Source organism: Lepus europaeus, chromosome 9, assembly GCF_033115175.1.
Source record: "Lepus europaeus isolate LE1 chromosome 9, mLepTim1.pri, whole genome shotgun sequence".
Taxonomy (NCBI): domain Eukaryota; kingdom Metazoa; phylum Chordata; class Mammalia; order Lagomorpha; family Leporidae; genus Lepus; species Lepus europaeus.
Genome location: NC_084835.1, coordinates 11,318,955 through 11,336,356, shown reverse-complemented (window position 1 = coordinate 11,336,356; position 17,402 = coordinate 11,318,955). Strand labels below are relative to the sequence as shown.

General features: G+C 59.3%; 1 protein-coding gene across 1 annotated transcript; it reads left to right on the top strand.

Annotated features, from left to right (window-relative positions):
* Positions 1-118: 118 nt before the first annotated feature.
* On the top strand, positions 119-16,960 carry TMEM43 (transmembrane protein 43). The gene is made up of 12 exons (XM_062200519.1): positions 119-232; positions 3,850-3,999; positions 4,693-4,827; positions 5,354-5,448; positions 6,557-6,606; positions 6,796-6,865; positions 7,554-7,624; positions 8,398-8,519; positions 8,783-8,857; positions 9,454-9,555; positions 13,076-13,193; positions 14,846-16,960. The coding sequence occupies exons 1-12, from the start codon at positions 221-223 to the stop codon at positions 15,046-15,048; spliced, it is 1,203 nt and encodes a 400-aa protein (XP_062056503.1). The 5' UTR covers positions 119-220; the 3' UTR covers positions 15,049-16,960.
* Positions 16,961-17,402: the final 442 nt, after the last annotated feature.

Here is a 17,402-nt window from a genome sequence, read left to right as displayed (position 1 = left end):
CTTGCTACTTTGTGGAGAAAATGCCCGCCGCAGGTTTAGCTGCGCGCATGCGCAAAAAAGTTGGGGTTCCCTCGGGGCGGGGACTGCGTAGCAAGTCGCTCCTGATCCTGGGCTCCACGCGGATTTGCTCGGCGGTAGGGCAGCGAAGAGGCCGCGAGACTCTGCGCTGCGATCGTCCTCTGGACCAGAGCGAGTGGGCGGCCGCGACTCGGGCCCCACCATGGCGGCGAACGTGAGTGCCTCCCTGTCGGCCGGGCCGCACCCAGGCCGCCCCGTCTCCCTGCCGGCCGCCCGGGTCTGTGGGGCTGTCCGCGCCTCGTCGCTGTCTTGTCCGCTGTCGCTCGGCCTGTCCGTCCTGCTCCCGTCTCTGTCCGCTGTCCTCGGCGCGGCTCGCCCTGCGGGGCGCGGTGTGGGGAGCGGGGCTCGGGAGGGGTCGCGCCTGGCTCCTCGGGGGTCTGAACCCTGCAGAACTGGGGGGCCGAGCGCGGCCTCGGGGAGGGGGCCGGGCCGTCGCGAGGGCGGGAGCGGATCCCGCCCGCGGGGAGCTGTCCAGCGAGGGACAGACCGGGCAGAGAGCGAGGCCCCCGCCCAGAGGCTGCAGAGGACGATCGTGTCCCTCGGCCCGCCCTTCCCTCCCCTCCCCTCCCCTCCTCTCCTCTCCCCTCCTCTCCTCTCCTCTCCTCTTCCCTCCTCTCCCCTCTTCTCCCCTCCCCTCCCTTCCCCTCCTAGCGGATTTGGTCAGAGGGGCCCTAGCCGGGGATGCCCTTCAGGGCTGCGGGCCTCTTTGCAACCTACAGAACATTCATTCGACAAACCTCGCCCTCCTCCCGGGGTGTCTGCGGTGCGAGAAGCTGGTGACTCACTCCCTTACTCTGTGGAGCCAGCTCCAGCACCCTGCCAGCCCAGACCCGCCCTCCCCGGCCTGTCACTCTCTTGCCAAGGCTACTGCTCTGTCCCCAAAGGGACCCCGGGAGGCCAGGGTTTGTGTCGCCCCTTGCCCCTGGCACAGTGCTCTAGAAAAGGCGGGCTGAGGGCCTCCAGGGCAGACGGTTCCAGGAGACCCGCCTGGCCCTGCAGCAGGTGGCGCCGCCATCCATGGAGTTCACAGATGGGGAATTTCCAGATCCGGGGAAGGGACCTGCCCAGGGTCTCGCCTCCACCCTGGCACACACCAGGACACGGGAAGGTGCCGAGGACTCAGGGAGAGCTGGGGGCACACCCGCTCTGTAGCTGTGTGGCCCTGCGCTCGCTGGATCTGTGTTTCATCACGGACTCAGCACAGAGCCTGGTGCCCAGCACCGAACAGCAGGTGGTTCTCACAGCCGTAGCTTGCCTGGCCCGGGTGTGTCACCAAGAAACGGGGGTACCTTTGGGCCGCCTCTGCCGCCAGGCTCCTGCTGATCTGCAGAGCTGGGGACACGTCGATGGCAGCCACCAGGACAAGTGCAGAAGAAAGCTCTGAAGAGTGGGGAGGGCCAGGGAGGGGGCAGCATTCCCTATGACAGTAACTGTCCCTTGATGAAGGTCCTGACCCCCTCTGCGTTTCCTGAGTAGGCGGGGTCAGAGAAGCAGAGCAACTCAGCCGAGGTTGCCCAGCAGCCGACTGGCCAAGCTGGCTGTGAGTCCTTGTTCCCACCACTTGTTCATGCAGCTGAGCCTGGAGTGCCCGAATGGGTGTGTGTGTGTGTGTCTCGCTGGGAGGGGCTCATTTGCATATCTCCTCCCTGCCCCTCCTGAGTGTGGAGTGTGGGAGATTTGGTTCAGAACCTGGGCTGGGTGTGTCTTGTCACTACCCACCTCCCTCCAGCCTGGCAGGGAGCCTCCTGGGCCTCTCTTCCTTGGAGCCCTGGATGCTGGCCAAGGGGGGCCCAGGAGGAAGCCATGCCTGCAGCTGGCACCCAGAGTTCACCTCACATTTCAGCCCCAGCACTGAGGGACACAGACGTGAGCTTTACGGTAGAAAAATCCAAAAGGCCGTGAGATCTGGGCAGACGCCAGAACTGCTGAGACTTGGTTTTTCTCACCGGTGAAATGGGGCATGGTGAGCGCCCGCCCCCCAGATCTTGCCCACGCCTGGCCCGTGGTAGCCTGGCAGGTCTGCATCGCCGTCCTTACCGTGGCCAATGGTCAGTGACCCACCTGCTGACTGATTCCAGCAGTGTATCTGTTGATACCGGAAGTCAGGTCGTTTCTGGGCGCGGTGGACACGTGTGGTCCCGGGCAGGCCTGGGCTGCGGTGTGCAGAGATTCTGCTCTGTCTCTCCTCGGACTGGGCGGTGGTAAGGTGGGGCCTCAGGCAGCGGGAGCTCCTCTGGGAAGCACTTTCCACCTTCGTGACCGCTCTTGGCTCACCCACAGCCTGGCTGCTGCCCCCTGTCGGATGCAGAGACCTCTGATAAAGCCCTGCTAGTGAAAACCCACAGGGCCCCTGCAGGGCCCGCGGTGCTCAGCGGCCTGGCCACTACGTCCTTGGCTTCTCACCACAGCCTGTGCACTGGATCCCTGTTCCCACTTTACTGATGAGGAAGTGGAGGCTACAGAGGGTTTCCATTGTCTGGCCAAAGGCCCCTGGCCGGTGTGTGGCAGAGCCTGGATGGCTAGCCTTCCTGGTCGGCAGGGGACGCACTGCAGACTGTGCCTGGGAACTCGCCCAGACATGCCCGTGGCCCTCATGCTTTCCCACGCCTTCACAACCCAGCCAGGCAGACGGCAGCCGCTCCTCAGACACACGTCCTGCTGCCACACCACTGCTCACCTGGGCCCTCTGCTAGGCAGGCCCTCCCCCAGGGTCTGCCACTAGGGCCACACTCAAATGCCTCCTCCTCCAGGGAGCCTGCTTTGATACCTCAGAAAGGACCAGGTGCACCTCTCTCACAGGCTACTCAGAATGACCACCAATCTTATGGCTGTGACTTGAGTGCCCTCAAAGCCCAGGAGCAGTTCCGGAAACTCAGCCCCTATTTGTTAAATGTAAGAAACAGCACGTCCCTAACGAGCTTTATGTACATCAGTTTGGCAGTTTCTTAAAATGTTACGTATGACAGACTGGGCTTTGTGGCGCAGAGGCTTAAGTCACTGCTTGGGACACTCACCAAGGAGCATCCTGGCTACTCAACCAGCTTCCAGCTAATGTATCCTAGCAGGCAGCAGCTGGTGGCCCCAGCACTTGGGTTCCTGCCACCCATGTAGGAGACCCAGATGGAGATCCAGGCTCCTGGCTTGTGTGTGTGTGTGTGTGTGTCTTTTTCTCTCTCTCTGCCTATCGTGTAAATGAAAAATAAAACATTTAAAAAAAAACTTTAAAGTTAAACATGGGGATGTGTGTTTGGTGCAGACATCCTCTATGGATTTGAGTCCTGAATCCACTTCCAATTCCAGCTTGCTACTAATGCACACCCTGGGAGGCAGCAGGTGGCGGCTCAGCCCCTGCCGCCCAAATGAGAGGCCCGGTGGAGCTCCTGGCTCCTCACTTTGGCCTGGCCCCTCCCCGGCTGTTGCAGCCATTTGGGGCGTGAACCAGCTGATGGAAGATCTCGGTCTCTGCTTCCCCTCCCTCCACCTTTCAAATAAAATAAAAATTAAACTTATGTCCCTAAAGTTAAACACCCATCCTCCCTCTGACCCAGCAGTCCCACTCCTCAGTATGGTTGTCCCTCAGTATCCTTGAGGGGATTGATCCTGGACCCTTCACACACATACACACAGCAACGTCATTGTCAAAACCCATCAAATTGTATACTTAGAGTCTGTGCGTTTTTACTAACTGTAGTTAAAGCTCAGCAGAAACTGAGTGTACACCGCAGGAGTCAGCGTGTTTTCAACGCAGTTTCTGCTGTGACTTCCCCGCAGTATTCCAGCACGGCTCCCAGAAGAGAGCACACCAAAACCAGCACCGCCGCACAGCCGGGCTTCCTGGAGCGGCTCAGCGAGACCTCCGGGGGGATGTTCGTGGGGCTCGTGACCTTCCTGCTCTCCTTCTACTTAATTTTCACCAACGAGGTACGACGTCTGGGGCCCCTGGCCAGAGTGAGCACCTCCACTGTGTCAGGGGCTGTGACTTTCCAAAGAGAAGGAGGGCTGCGGGGCTCCGAGCAGTCTTTGTGCTCCACTCACAGCCAGGCTAAGCTGGAGGGCAGGTGGACCTGAAAATCCAAGGGCAGCACCCACCTCAGGCGTGGTTGGTGCAGGTGTTTGTGTGGGAATCCCCAGGGACTCCTCCCTTTATCGCTGGCCCGCGGTCCTCCGTTGCGTGTTTCTCTTGGGCAGGCTCTTCCTATGTGGTGGCAGAGGTGGCCCCACCAACTCTAGGCTCACATCCAACTGGTTGAGCAATCCCAGAGGAAAGGTCCTCTCCCTAAGTCCATGTAGAACGGCTGCAGGACACGTGCGGCACAGGATTTGGTCAGCAGTGAGACCAGCACTGTAAAACATGAGGCCTGCGAGAAGGGGCTGAGAAGCAGAGGACAGTGGGGGAGATAACGCAGAAGGCAGAAACCCGGCTCTTCCAGCTGAGATGAGAAGGGGCCGCTGGGAACCAGGCAGTGTTGGGTAGAGGTCTGCCTGGGGAGGCAGGAATCCTGGACTCTGGTCCTCTCAGTCTGCCACCTGCTGGGCCTCAGTTTTCCAGGAGTGAAATGGGGAGACCAGTCAGGCTCTGCGAGGCCCCTGCTGAGCCTGCCCCTCCACACCCAGGGCCGCGCACTGAAGACGGCGACCACGCTGGCTGAGGGGCTCTCGCTCGTGGTGACCCCCGAGAGCATCCACACGGTGGCCCCGGAGAACGAAGGGAGGCTGGTGCACATCATCGGAGCCCTGCGGACGTCCAAGGTAAGCTGGGCGGCTCAGGGCACGTGGCTGGCTGTGGTCAGGCCACGGCTGGAGGGTGTGGCCTTGCGGGTGGGACTCCGGGGGGCCTCCCCCACTCCTCAGGCTTGGTGTCACCTGTGAAACATGCACAGTGATGGCAGCAGACTCTTGGCTGGCTCAGAAGATCTGGGGAGATGAGTCTGCTAACCTTTTAGCACAGGGCCTGGCACGTGGTGTGGGCCTGAACTTCTTACCCGGGGCCCCGAATGACGGTGCTTAGCATGGTGCGCAAGGCTGCAGAAGTCCCATGGTCACTGGAACTCCCCTGCTCTTTGCACAGCCAGTACCCTGTAGTTAGCGCCATTGGGTCGTGCAGCCCTAGCATGAAGCCGTAAGGACTTGGGCCAGGAAACACCTGCAGAATTCTGCATTCTCTCCCTGCTGTCTACAGTAACTTCTCTTCCAGTCCAGCTTTCCCGAGCCAGGCATGCTGAGCTGGTGTGAGTCTTACCTTCATTTTTTTCGGTTTCTTTGATTCTCTCCATAGCTCTTGTCTGACCCAAACTATGGGGTGCACCTGCCAGCCGTGAAGCTGCGGAGGCACGTGGAGATGTACCAGTGGGTGGAGACTGAAGAGTCCAGGTGAGGGCGGGGGCTGAGAACCACCTGGGGTACACGTGCAGGGGGCTTTCAGTCTGACACCTCTGAAATTCGGGAGAAAATCTTCCCATGAGAAAAATGTCAAACTATTCTGATTAGTAGGCGGTGACGCCTTCTTTGGAGCAGGCAAAAGAAGACCCAGCTCAGGGAAGACAGAGGTGGCTGCCTCCCTCCTCGGAAATCCTGGGTGTGCACGCTGAGGCACGAGCCATTAGGGTCCTGTGTCCCCTCCCCACCCCAGCCCCTGTGCTCAGCTTCCCCCGCGTGTCCCATCTCCCTCACAGACCCATCAGCTAACTAGACCATGGGGCCTCCTGAGAACTGAACAGAGAATCCCCAGGAGAAGTCAGCTAGAGGCTGAAGAGTGGAGCTGGCCTCCTGGCTCACAGCCGATCCTCTCCCCAGGGCAGGCTCAGGTTACCTGGGCCACATGGCCTCTGAGTGGGGCTGGGGAGATGCTGGAGGAGCCAGAGCACAGTGGCTGGGACTTGGAGCAGAGGGGCAGCCTCATCTCGGGCCCCGAGGGCAGGGCGGGGCCCTTACTGTGCGCCAGCTGGAGGCAGATGACGGCTGAGCAGAAGGCACTTTTCCAGGGCTGGGCCTTGTGGTGCAACAGGTTCAGCTACTACCTGGGGTGCCATCATTGCCTATCAGAGCGTGGTTCGAGTCCCAGCTGCTCTACTTCTGATCCAGCTTCCTGTTAATGCACCTGGGAAGACAGTGGAAGAGGGCCCTAGTGCTTGGGCCCCTGCCCTCGTGCGAGACAGGATGGGGCTCCTGGTTTTGGCCTGGCCAGTCCTGACTGTTGTAGCTGGCTGGAGAATGAACCAGTGATGGAAGATGTCTCCTGCTTACTCTGTCACTTTTCCTTTTAAATAAATTTTTGTTTGTTTTAAAGAAACAAATACTTTTCTGCAGTCAGGGCTTTCAAGGAATGGGCTGGCTCTGCCAGGGAGTGAGGGTCTGTCTCTGGGCTTCTGCTCTGTTTGGGGGTTTGGTAGGGACCTCGAGTGCTTCTGACTGCAGATGCTTAGCAGCAAGACTGCCTCGGGGTGACTGGGCTGACTCCCCACCTGTGCCCCCCCTACAGGGAGTACACCGAGGACGGGCAGGTGAAGAAGGAGACGAGGTATTCCTACAGTGAGTACCGGACCGTGGGCTGTGGGCGGAGCCATGGGCAGGGTGCAGAACCAGGCACGGGAATACCCAGCACCAGTTCCCAGGGCCTACTTTGTCATGGGCTCAGGTCCGAGGGCCTGGGGTTGGGGCCTCCGCGTGCAGCCCCCTCACCTCTTATACTGGAGTCTGAGTTCTCCCTCTCCCGAGCAGACACTGAATGGAGGTCGGAAATCATCAGCAGCAAGAACTTCGACCGAGAAATTGGCCACAAGAACCCCAGGTGAGACGAAACGCAGCCTTGCCTGCTGTTACCAGGCCTCCAGCCCCAGTCTTCATCCAAGTCGAGGACTGAGTTAATTCTGTGGGCTAACAGAAAGGTGGGACATGGTTTTGAAGCCAAGCCGTGTCCTGCCCTGGCTCCTGTGACCCCAACAAGCTCCCCTCGGGCAAGCCACCAGTGTAGGGTACAGACCGAGTGCCCACATCCAGCGCCAACTGTGGGGGAGGGGCAGAGGGAGGGCTGTTCGGGAGGCAGCAGCAGCGGCCTGGGCCTTCTCAGGAGTTCCGCAGAGGGAGTTAGCCTGGCGGCGTGGGCCGGCGATGCTGGCACTGCATCTGTAACTCGCATGGCTGGGGTACAGACTGTGTGCTGCCATGGTCAGGGGCTCAGATGCCACCTGGGGTGTGAGAGGGTCAGTGAAGGCACAGAGTCCACAGATCTGTGTGATGGCTGGTGGGCAGGGTCGGACAGCTGGCAAGGGCCTAGGCAAGAGGTGTGAAGCTCTGGGGTCAGGGAGACAGGGTGAGGGTGCTCAGCCCGGGGGCGGGGGTACAGGGCCCCCAGGGGTGGTAAATACAAGATGTCTGCCTGGCCTGGGTGGGGACCGTGCCCAGCTCAAACAACCCAAAGGGACCCACACAGCTCCCACCCTGCTGCCCCCTGCTGACTGCTCCCCCCTCCCCGACAGTGCCATGGCGGTGGAGTCATTCACAGCAACAGCCCCCTTCGTCCAAATCGGCAGGTTTTTCCTCTCAGCAGGTACGTCTCAGGCCTCCCCCGGGGCCCAGCAGGCCAGAAGCACAGCATCAGAGCACCTTTCCCAGCATCCCCCTTCTGGCTGGGGATGGGGGTGAGGAGGGTGGCCCTGGGAAAGGCAGTGTCCCAGGAGGGAAGGACTGGGCGCAGACCCCACACCTCGCCCAGGCAGGTTGACCCAGGCACTGCATGCTGCTGCCGGGCTGGGGTCTGTCCTGAGCAGCCCTACCTCAGCCAGCGGTAGTGACAAGGCCACTCCCTCCCTCTGGCCCCACCGGCGAGCCCCATGGGTCCCCGGCCCTGAGCCAGGAAGCAGACCCATTGCAGCTCCCCCAGTGACTCCTAGGAAGCGTTCAAGGCATAAGGTGGCACCACTGGCCACACCAACCTGGGGCTCTTTCCCCTGGGCCTGAGCCAGCAAAGTGGGAAAAAAGATACAGCCAGGCAGCCCTGGAGAGGAAGGAGAGGCTGTGCTAGGCAGGGCTCAGCCTGGTGGGCTCCTGTCTGCTGGGGGCACCCCGGGCCAGCCTGCGGTAACCCTTGGACGTGGTGATCCTAAGCTGAGGCGGGATGCACAGACTTGGTGGGAACGGGCACAGGGAGCTTCCCGGGAGGAGGTGGTGACTGGAATGAGACTGGCGCAGAAGCTGTGGAGGAAGAGTTAGCACTCCAGGCAGGAGGGCCGCATCTGCAAAGGCCCTGGGCGTGTTGGGGGGGTGCAGGCAGTGCAGGCCAAGGGCTTTGCAGACAAGGTTTCTACTCACGGCTCCTCACAGGCCTCATCGACAAGGTCAACAACTTCAAGCCGCTGAGCCTGGCCAAGCTGGAGGACCCCCACGTGGACATCATCCGCCGGGGAGACTTCTTCTACCACAGCGAAAACCCCAAGTACCCAGAGGTACAGAGCAGCTCGGGCTACTCAGATAGCAAGGGCCCGGCCCAAGCACAGAGTTAGGTGACTGGGTCGCAGGAGTTTGGTTGAACCTAGCGGCTCTTGGCCAGTGAAATTGCAGGGGCGAGGCCCGCTAGGCAATGGGTCAGGCTGGACAAAGGGGAGGAAGTGGCAGAGGAGGCCGAGTGCCAGGTGTTGGACGGCACCACAGGCACCGGCCCAGGCTGACCGCTCCCCACCCTCTCCCCCTCTTCTCTTCCGCCCCCCAGGTTGGAGACCTGCGTGTCAGCTTTTCCTATGCGGGACTGAGCAGCGATGACCCTGACCTGGGCCCCGCTCATGTGGTAACCTGGCTTCTGCAGAGGCAGACCCTGAGTCAGGGCTTTGTGGCTCCTGGGCACAGAGTCAGGACACTCTGGACGCTCCCTCTGGAGACCGTGCACCTGCTCGGACCGCATGCCCCGCCAGGCTTGCCGTGGAGCTGTTCTAGAGGGGTCTCCTGGTCATGCCCAGTGAGGGACATGTCAGCGCCCCCAGCCTCCGAGCTGCAGCTGTGTGGTCCTGCATTCCTGAGCCAGCCACACAGTCAGGAACTCCACCTGGGGCCTGACCCCAGAGGATGGGAGGGAAGACATTTGGGGCTCAGATAACCTGGGAGAGGGGAGAGGGGCCAGATGCACAGGACTTGGCCCAGTGCCTCCTGTGTGCTGTATGGCCCTAGTAGTGCCCGCTGTGCCAGCCAGACCCTGTTCTCAGATGGCCCTCAGGCCAAGGCCACGTGCAGCCCTGCCCCGGCTCCAGCTCGGCCCAAGGCCCTCCTGCAGCTTTCAACGAGTGGCTCCCCTGTGCTCTGGAGGCCTGGGAGGGTGGGCCGTGGGTTTCACCTTGTGCTGTCCCCTCTGACGTCTCCCCCGACTCTAACCCTGAATGCCCTCCTCAGGTCACTGTGATTGCCCGGCAGAGGGGTGACCAGCTGGTCCCCTACTCCACCAAGTCTGGGGATTCTCTGCTGCTCCTGCACCACGGGGACTTCTCGGCAGAGGTGAGTGGCTGCTGCCCCTTCTGGACAGGGAGGTGAGTGGCCGCTGCCCCGTCTGGATGGGGAGGGGAGTGGCCACTGCCCCATCTGGACGGGGAGATGACTGGCTGCTGCCCCATCTGGACAGGGAGGTGAGTGGCCGCTGCCCTGTCTGGATGGGGAGGGGAGTGGCCACTGCCCCATCTGGATGGGGAGATGACTGGCTGCTGCCCCGTCTGGACAGGGAGGGTAGTGGCCGCTGCCCCATCTCTATGGGGAGGGGAGTGGCCATTGCCCCGTCTGAACGGGAAGGGGAGTGGCCGCTGCCCCGGCTGGACGGGGAGGGAAGTGGCCGCTGCCCTGTCTCTATGGGGAGGGGAGTGGCTGCTGCCCTGACTGGACGGGGAGGGGAGTGGCCGCTGCCCTGTCTGGACAGGGAGACACCAGCGCGTCCTTCCCTCCTTCCTCTGGTGCTTTCAGAAGCCTCCACCACTAGAGGTGAGAGCCAGCACAGAGAGGCAGGAAGAAGAAACAGGGAATGACACCTGCCTGGGCAACAGAGCAGCACAGACGAGCCCCCAGGCGTGCAGTCTCGTAGGGGATTGAGGGACACACAGCCGGGCTGGTGCTGTGAACGGGAGAGCAGGCCCCGCAGATAAGCAGGCATCGTGACAGGAAGTCAGTTTCCATGGTGGCCAAGCAAGGTCCCCGACAAGGGACATTCGTGCTGAGACCCCAGTGAGAAGGGTTCCCCACCCTGGAAGACTCGGGTCTGTCAGTGGTTCCGACAAGAACAGCCAAGTCCAGGGAACAAAGTGTTCACCTCATCAGGGTGCCCGTGGTGCTGTGTGGCCGCAGCCCACAGGGGAGGCAAGGCCATGGCTGTGAGGCTGCCCCACAGCACAGGCCCCACGGGAGCCAGCTCACCAGGCCCGAGCGAGGGCGAGCACCCTCAGATACAGGTCCCCGAGCCACACGGGCATCCCTGTCCCCAGCTCCGGACAGGACGGTCATGCCTCACCCGTGTCCCAAGTGGTGGTGCAGAGATGCTCCGATGAGTCAGCTGTGTGCCTTCACAGTGAGCCTTTCTCCTCCCTGCAGCCAGCAAGGAGGCGTTTCCTCTGACGTTGGTAAACACAGGGACCGGCTCCACTTTTCATTCCCAGGGCCAGGAAGCTGAGCAGGTGGCTGGGATTAGCCACAACCTCTGGGTTCCTATTAGGCTCTCAGCTGCATGGGGTGGTGCACAGCTTTGCCCATTCCTTGTACCTGGCCGGGCCTGGGTGTGGTCGGGCTGTTGCCCAGGAGCCCTGCCACCAAGCTCAGGGCGGGCTGCCAACCCAGCCCGGTGGGCTGTGAGTCACCCTTCCCTCAGCAGCTCTGAGAGCTCCCTAAGGGGTTTCTAAAATTAGAGGCCCCGTCCAGGCCTCGTTCCCTCTCCTGGGGCTCATACCCAGCCCCAGGCTGCCAGCGTCCGGGGTAGAGGCCCCAGTCTCGACTGCTCCCCTCCACCAGAGAGGAGTGGATGGGGCAGGCAGGCAGCCTCCTGGGCATCCCAGCCTCCTGCTGTGTGGCCATTCCCCCCATCCCTGCCCAGCTACTCCCACCCTGATGTACCCAAGGCCTGGGGTCTCTGCCAAGTGGGAGGAAAGGGGCTGAACCAAGGAGGCAGCCAGGACACTGTGCACAAGCCCAGCCCAAGCCCTGACTCGGGCTCCACCTGCCATGAGACCTTAAGCCAACGTCATGCCCTCTGAACCTGAGTCTTCATCATAAAATGCAAAGAACCTGTTTATCTGTAAAGGGTAAATTTTCATCCGGATCGTCATGTCTACCTTATTTGGTTGCTGTGAGCATCCTTCATTCATTCATTCAGGAAGCCCTATTGAGCACCAGGCCCTGCTCTTGGGAAGCCAGTTAAGCCTGGGGGGAGGCCCCCTACATGTCACTCAGCCTGTCTCAGAGCCTCCGTTTCTCTTCTGTAAAACGAGGATACATGTCCCACCTCCTGGAGTGACTCTGAGGGTAAATAGTGTGCTTGGAGAACACTTAGGACAGTGACAGATAAACGTGCACTTATTTGTTGCTCTCTGAACAAACAGCATTTAAGCCAAGACTGGAACATTGTATAGGAGCTACCGAGGCATGACGGTGGTCAGACTTATAGGCAGAGGGGCGAGCGTTGTGGCACAGCAGGTTAGGCCTCTGCTTGGGACACCCACATCCCATGTCTAAGTGCCTGGTTCAAGTCCCGGCTACTCTGTGCTTCTGATCCATCTCCCTGCGAGCGTACCTGGGGGGCCGCAGATGATGGCCCACATACCTGGGTTGCTATCACCCTCATGGGAGACCTGGATAGAGGTCTAGGCTCTTGGCTTCAGCCTGAACCAGTACATGGAAGATATCTCTCTCTCCATCTTTCTCTGTCATTCAGTGTTTCAAGTAAATAACTCTTCAAAAAAAAAAAAAAGAGAGAGAGGAATGGATATTTAAAAAAAAAAAAAGGCAGAGCAAAGTACTTAAACAAACACCTAGAAGTGGGAGGACCCTGATGTGGTTTCAGGACAGGCAGCTGTGGGGCCAGGGCACAGCAGCAGGGTCAGAGAGGGTGGCAGGGCCCTAGCAGGCTGCCCTGTGGAGAACTTGATTAGGCAAGGGAAGGAGGCAGTGCAATGGTGCAGGGGAGGGAGGATGCTGGTACAGAAGAGGAGTAGGCTGAGACCTGGCTACACTCCATCCATCTGTCCACTGGCTCATTCCTTTGCCCGAGAGACACGGGGGAACATGGCTATAGGTAGAGCTGACATGGCTTACCCATGCTGGACAGAGGACAAGGCGAGGAGCGAGCCAACTCTGCCTCCAGGTTCGGCTGGGGTAGGTGGGAGGGCAGGCGGTGGTACCACTGCTAAGAGAGAGGAACAGGTTGGGCTGGAGGCTCTAGTGTTGGTGTTGGGTGTACCAAGATGCCTAGCAGAGACGTCACGCAGGGCATGGGAGTCCAGGGCTGTGTGGCCCAGAAGATGCACCAGACCACCAGCTCTCAATTTGCAGGCCGCAAGCATATGGGGGAGCTGGGGGGGATGTCCTAGGCCAAGAGTGTGGATGGAACCAGCTGAACCAGAGCAGGAACAGCAGTGGGGACTGAGGAGGAAGAGGAAGAGGCTCCCTGATGTCCAGGGGTAAACTGGGACACCCTGATCAGTCAGCGCCCTGCCCGACTGCTCATGGGGGTTAGCCAGGGACCACCTGCAGCGTGCTGGAGGTGACACTGGCCTTTGAGGGCCCTGGAAGGTGGGCCCTGATCTGAGAAAGGCTCCCATTGTTCCCAGAGTGTCTTCTGCAGTGCTCTGTGCTCTGTGCTCTGCCAGCCGGGCAGAGGAACTTGGACTGGGGGAGGTCAGGAAGGAAGTTTGGCCCTACCTCTGTTGTCTGTTCAGAAGTGGCCAACAGCTCGAGTCAGCACAGCCCCTCAGCAGCTGCCTGCCCCCTGGGTAGGCCAGGGAGTGGCTCAGAGTCCTGACCGTGGCCCCTCCTTGTTCCGCAGGAGGTGTTTCGTAGAGAACAGAAGAGCAACTCCTTGAAGACATGGGGCCTCCGGGCCGCCGGCTGGATGGCCATGTTCATGGGCCTCAACCTCATGACGCGGATCCTCTACACCCTGGGTGAGCATGGAGGGGGAGCAGGGGGGAGGAGCTGCTCACATCCCTCACCTGTCAGCCTCCCCGCCGTGGGGCAGCTCAGGCAGCCCTGCCCATCTCTCTGTCCCCACAGCTGTGAGATGAGTGCTCAGGGAAGGGAGGCTTGAGAAGCAGATGCCCCCCGGGGTGGGCTAGGGCGAGGCCGCTTGCCGGGAAGCTGCTGTGTTGTCTCTGACCTGAAAGACTGGCTCGTTCCTTGGGCTTCACGGCGTGAGGATCTGGCCGGCCTCTGGCGTGGGTAGGACCAGCATCAGGAGTCAGCTGGGTCAGAGTGCTGGACGCCTAGGCCATCCCCTTTGCTGCCTCAATGTTACTTACCCGAGTTTCAGGAAAGGTTTGGGAGATAGGAAATGCTTAAAAACTTCCAGGCTTCATCCCCCTACTCCAAAACCCAGGCTAGATCTGGGGCAGCCAGCCAAGTCTTGGCATAGGAGAGTCTGTGGGCCTGCACACTTGGCTTCAGACTGGCTCCAGGGAGCCCTGCCAGAGCCCACGTGATCCAGTGTGGTTCTGAGAGTCTCCGGGATGGAGAATGTGCTGGGCCTAGCGTGTTGGTTTGGGAGGAGAGGCTTTCTCAGGGGAACCTTGTGTCCCAGCCTTTATCCTATTGTTGTTCCTGATCAGGGTGTTCCAGTTTACCTCTGGACATCAGGGAGCCTTTTCCTCTTCCTCCTCAGACTCCAATGCTGTCCCTGCCCTGGTTCAGCTGGTTCCATCCACACTCTTTATCCTATTGACCCTATCCACCAAGCGAGCCTGTCCACCTTTTCCTGGATGCCAACAGAAACCACCCCACATAACAAGTGTGGGAGTCAGGCTGCAGCCCCTCCCACAGTCAGAGCTGGGAGGGCCACCGCCCTCATCTATAGACAGCAGAGCTGGGGCTCAGAGGGGAGGACAGTTCCTAGCAGTAGGACATAGGGCAAGTTTCTTAACTCCCTCTCGGTAGGATGAAGAACGGCGCTTGCTCTGTAGGGCAAGCGTGAGGGTTTCATGCAATGGTGCAATGCTTACTACAGAGACAGATGGGTGCTACCTGCCCGAGAACAGCCCAGCAGGAGGCCAAGAGGTGGCTCCAGGGCATCCGGCAGTGAGGGCAGGTGCAGGGCCTTGCTCACAAACCCAGTGGTTAAGTAGACCCCGGGGGCCTCCCGAGAACTGAACAGAGACTCCCCAGAGAAAGCAGCTAGAGGCTGGAGACCAAGGGCAGAGGACAGGGTAATTCCCCATCCATCAGCTGGACCTTGGCCTTCATCCAGTTGGACCAGCAACCTATGAGATCCCTGAGGTGGATTAACTTCCTCCCCCCTGTACACAGCCGGGCACTAGCCAACTGCTAATGTCTTGCTGCACAAATGACCCAGCACTGCCAGGGGTGGCTCAGCCCGAGGGGCACCCATAGGGGGCTCAGACGGCGAGCCCAGCCACACATCCCCTGTGTGGGGTTCCCCTCCCATTCCTGCCATCTCCTGGCTCTGCACGAGGTGATTTGTTTTCACCACCCTTACCCCTTCTCCTCACAAGGCAGCAAAGGCCTCCCTTGTCTAGACAGGGACAAGCTGTGGAGGAGAGAAGAGCCTGGCCTCAGGGCCTCATCACCCTTCTCTTCTCCACAGTGGACTGGTTTCCTGTCTTCCGAGACCTGGTCAACATTGGCCTGAAAGCCTTTGCCTTCTGCGTGGCCACGTCACTCACCCTGCTCACCGTGGCCGCCGGCTGGCTCTTCTACCGGCCCCTGTGGGCCCTCTTCATCAGCTCCCTGGCCCTGGTGCCCCTCATCATAGCCCGGACGCGGGTGCCTGCCAAGAAGCTAGAGTGAAGCTGGAGCAGGCCCTGGCATCTGCCTGGCCTGCACGAGCCTCAGGATCCAGGAGGCCCCAGCCTCTGACCTGGCTCCACACCAGAGCAGGCCCCCAGCTCGGCTTGGCCTCTGCACTCCCTGCTCTTCTGAGAGCTGGCGTCCACCAGTTCCCCCTTTCCCCACCCCTGTTCTTGCCACTAAGCCGCTGTGCTGGGCAGAAGCAGCTCGCATATGGGGCCCTAGCAAGCATTCTCCTGCTCCTTCCCTTCCCCTGGGACCGGGGGTGTGGCAGGTACGTGGTCCACTTCACTCACTCCAGAGACCCGCTGGGAGGGCTCAGCCCTACCATCGCCTGTGTCTCGTCCCTGAGGACAGGAGCCAGGGCTGTGCCACTGCCATGGGCATCCATCATCCACACGGGGCCTTTACACACTGTTGCCACACAGTCCTGGGCTACCCAGCCAACTGAGCAGGTGCACCCAAAGCAGTCTATGGACAGAACACACTGCAGGTGGCGCCGTGAGGAAGCTGACGTGGCTGGGCTGTGCACTCACCGCTCTGGTGGGATCTCCTGGGTGTGCAGGACCACCCAGGCCCTGCGAAGGCTTCTCTGTTACTTTGCAACTTCACTTCTTCATGTGCACTTTCTCACCCAAGAGGGACTTGTCTGAAATAAGATTTGAAAAAACCAAAGACTTCCAGAATCACTAGCGTTTCAGACTGTTACAGAAAACACCTTTTAACCTGTGAGCTCAAGTTCACCCGGAGCACTGACAGGCATTAAGCTGGGGTGCAACTTCAGTGGTGCGGGGTCCCTGCGACACACATGATGCTATGGGGACAAGCTCTAGCAAAATGGCTGGTTTTCACTCTGGGAGACCGGAAGCTCACAGGGTGGAGAAAGCACCTTCTTTGATCCCTGCTACAGACACTATCTTCGCCTGAAGACAGCCATTGAAGGACGCTGACTGGAAGCTTCGTGTAGCCGGCTGCATCACAGGGGCCCCCAGCCGGCCAGAATCCAGAGCCAGAGGGCTGAGGCATGCATGGGATGCCCACGCTGCCCTCTGCACCTTCCACAGTGGGAGTGCTTGGACCCAGGCACCCAGCCTCAGAGGCTGCTTCCGGCTGGATTTCTGTGTTGTATCCACAGCTTTACTCCCCAGTACAATACACTCCCACTCAACTCAGCTTCCAAGTTTCCCAAATTTCCCCAACGCTCTTAAGGATAAAGTATGCTGTAACCTTAACATCCCAAAAAGTCCTCTGTGCAGCCTTTACCCCACCAATACTGGGAGCGGGTGCTTTAGCAGCTGATACTGGGGCTGAATCAAAGGGGAGACCTTCTGAGCTGCTCTCGCGTCCTGGGCTCTGGTCTGTAAATGGAGACCCTTTGTGTTAAAACAGCCACCCTCTGAGATGACTCACCTGGTGGAGCAGTATTCACTGCTGCTTAGTACCGACCAACTTCATCAGATCTCTCAACTCTCAAAGGAGATTTCTGGAAAAGTTCTAACTAGAAGATGGCTAAATATACAATCTTTGGGGTCTGCTTTGTGTTTGGGTTTCTATTTTTTAATATGGACTTCACTGCCAATTTCAGATGTTCTTAAAAAGCCAAATTTTTAGAATTTTAAGAGTTTGGAAAATCTCTGTTAAATCTGTATTACCTTTGTTATTTTTGATAAAATTTGGAATAAACTTATAGTATCTTTTGGTATAAGACCTTGCCACTTTTTTGGTCTTGGTGTTTTTTATGAGGCTTTTTTTTCCCTGAAATCTCTAGTAAAAGAATTCAGCCACAGAATTCATCAAAAACTATGGATTTTTAGAACTGAGTTTTAAGTAGCTTTTCAGTGGTTAAAGCTAGGTTTCAGTTCTTTTAAAGAGGGCGACTCAATATTGCCAACACTTAATAAAACTCACTTTGGCCTGATTTGAAGTGAATGACTCATGCTTCGCCCAACTTTAGAATGTGCTAGAAGAGGTGGAAGAGGCATGGTGCAGCAGAAACGCGAAAGGCATCATGGGTTCTGCTATCGTGCGACCCAGGTTCCCAGTTCCATCTGCCCCTCACTGGCTGTGTGACATGGGATCAAAGGTCATAGAGCCGGCTTCCTGCCCCAGGACACAGGGACAGTGTCTGGCAGGGCTGGCCTGCAGGGAACACAGCCACAACAGACACGCGGCTCCCACTTTCTCATTCAGTGCTTCCGGTCCCGCAGCAGGGCTGCTGCCCTTGGTCACAAGCAGAAGGGGTGGGAGCTTCCCCAAACCTGCTGCTGGATTTCGTTTCCACAATGCCTCTTGCTGCCTCTGCCTGGCTCCCTTCCCTAGACATGGCAATGCTCTACTGTCACTCACCTGCAGGA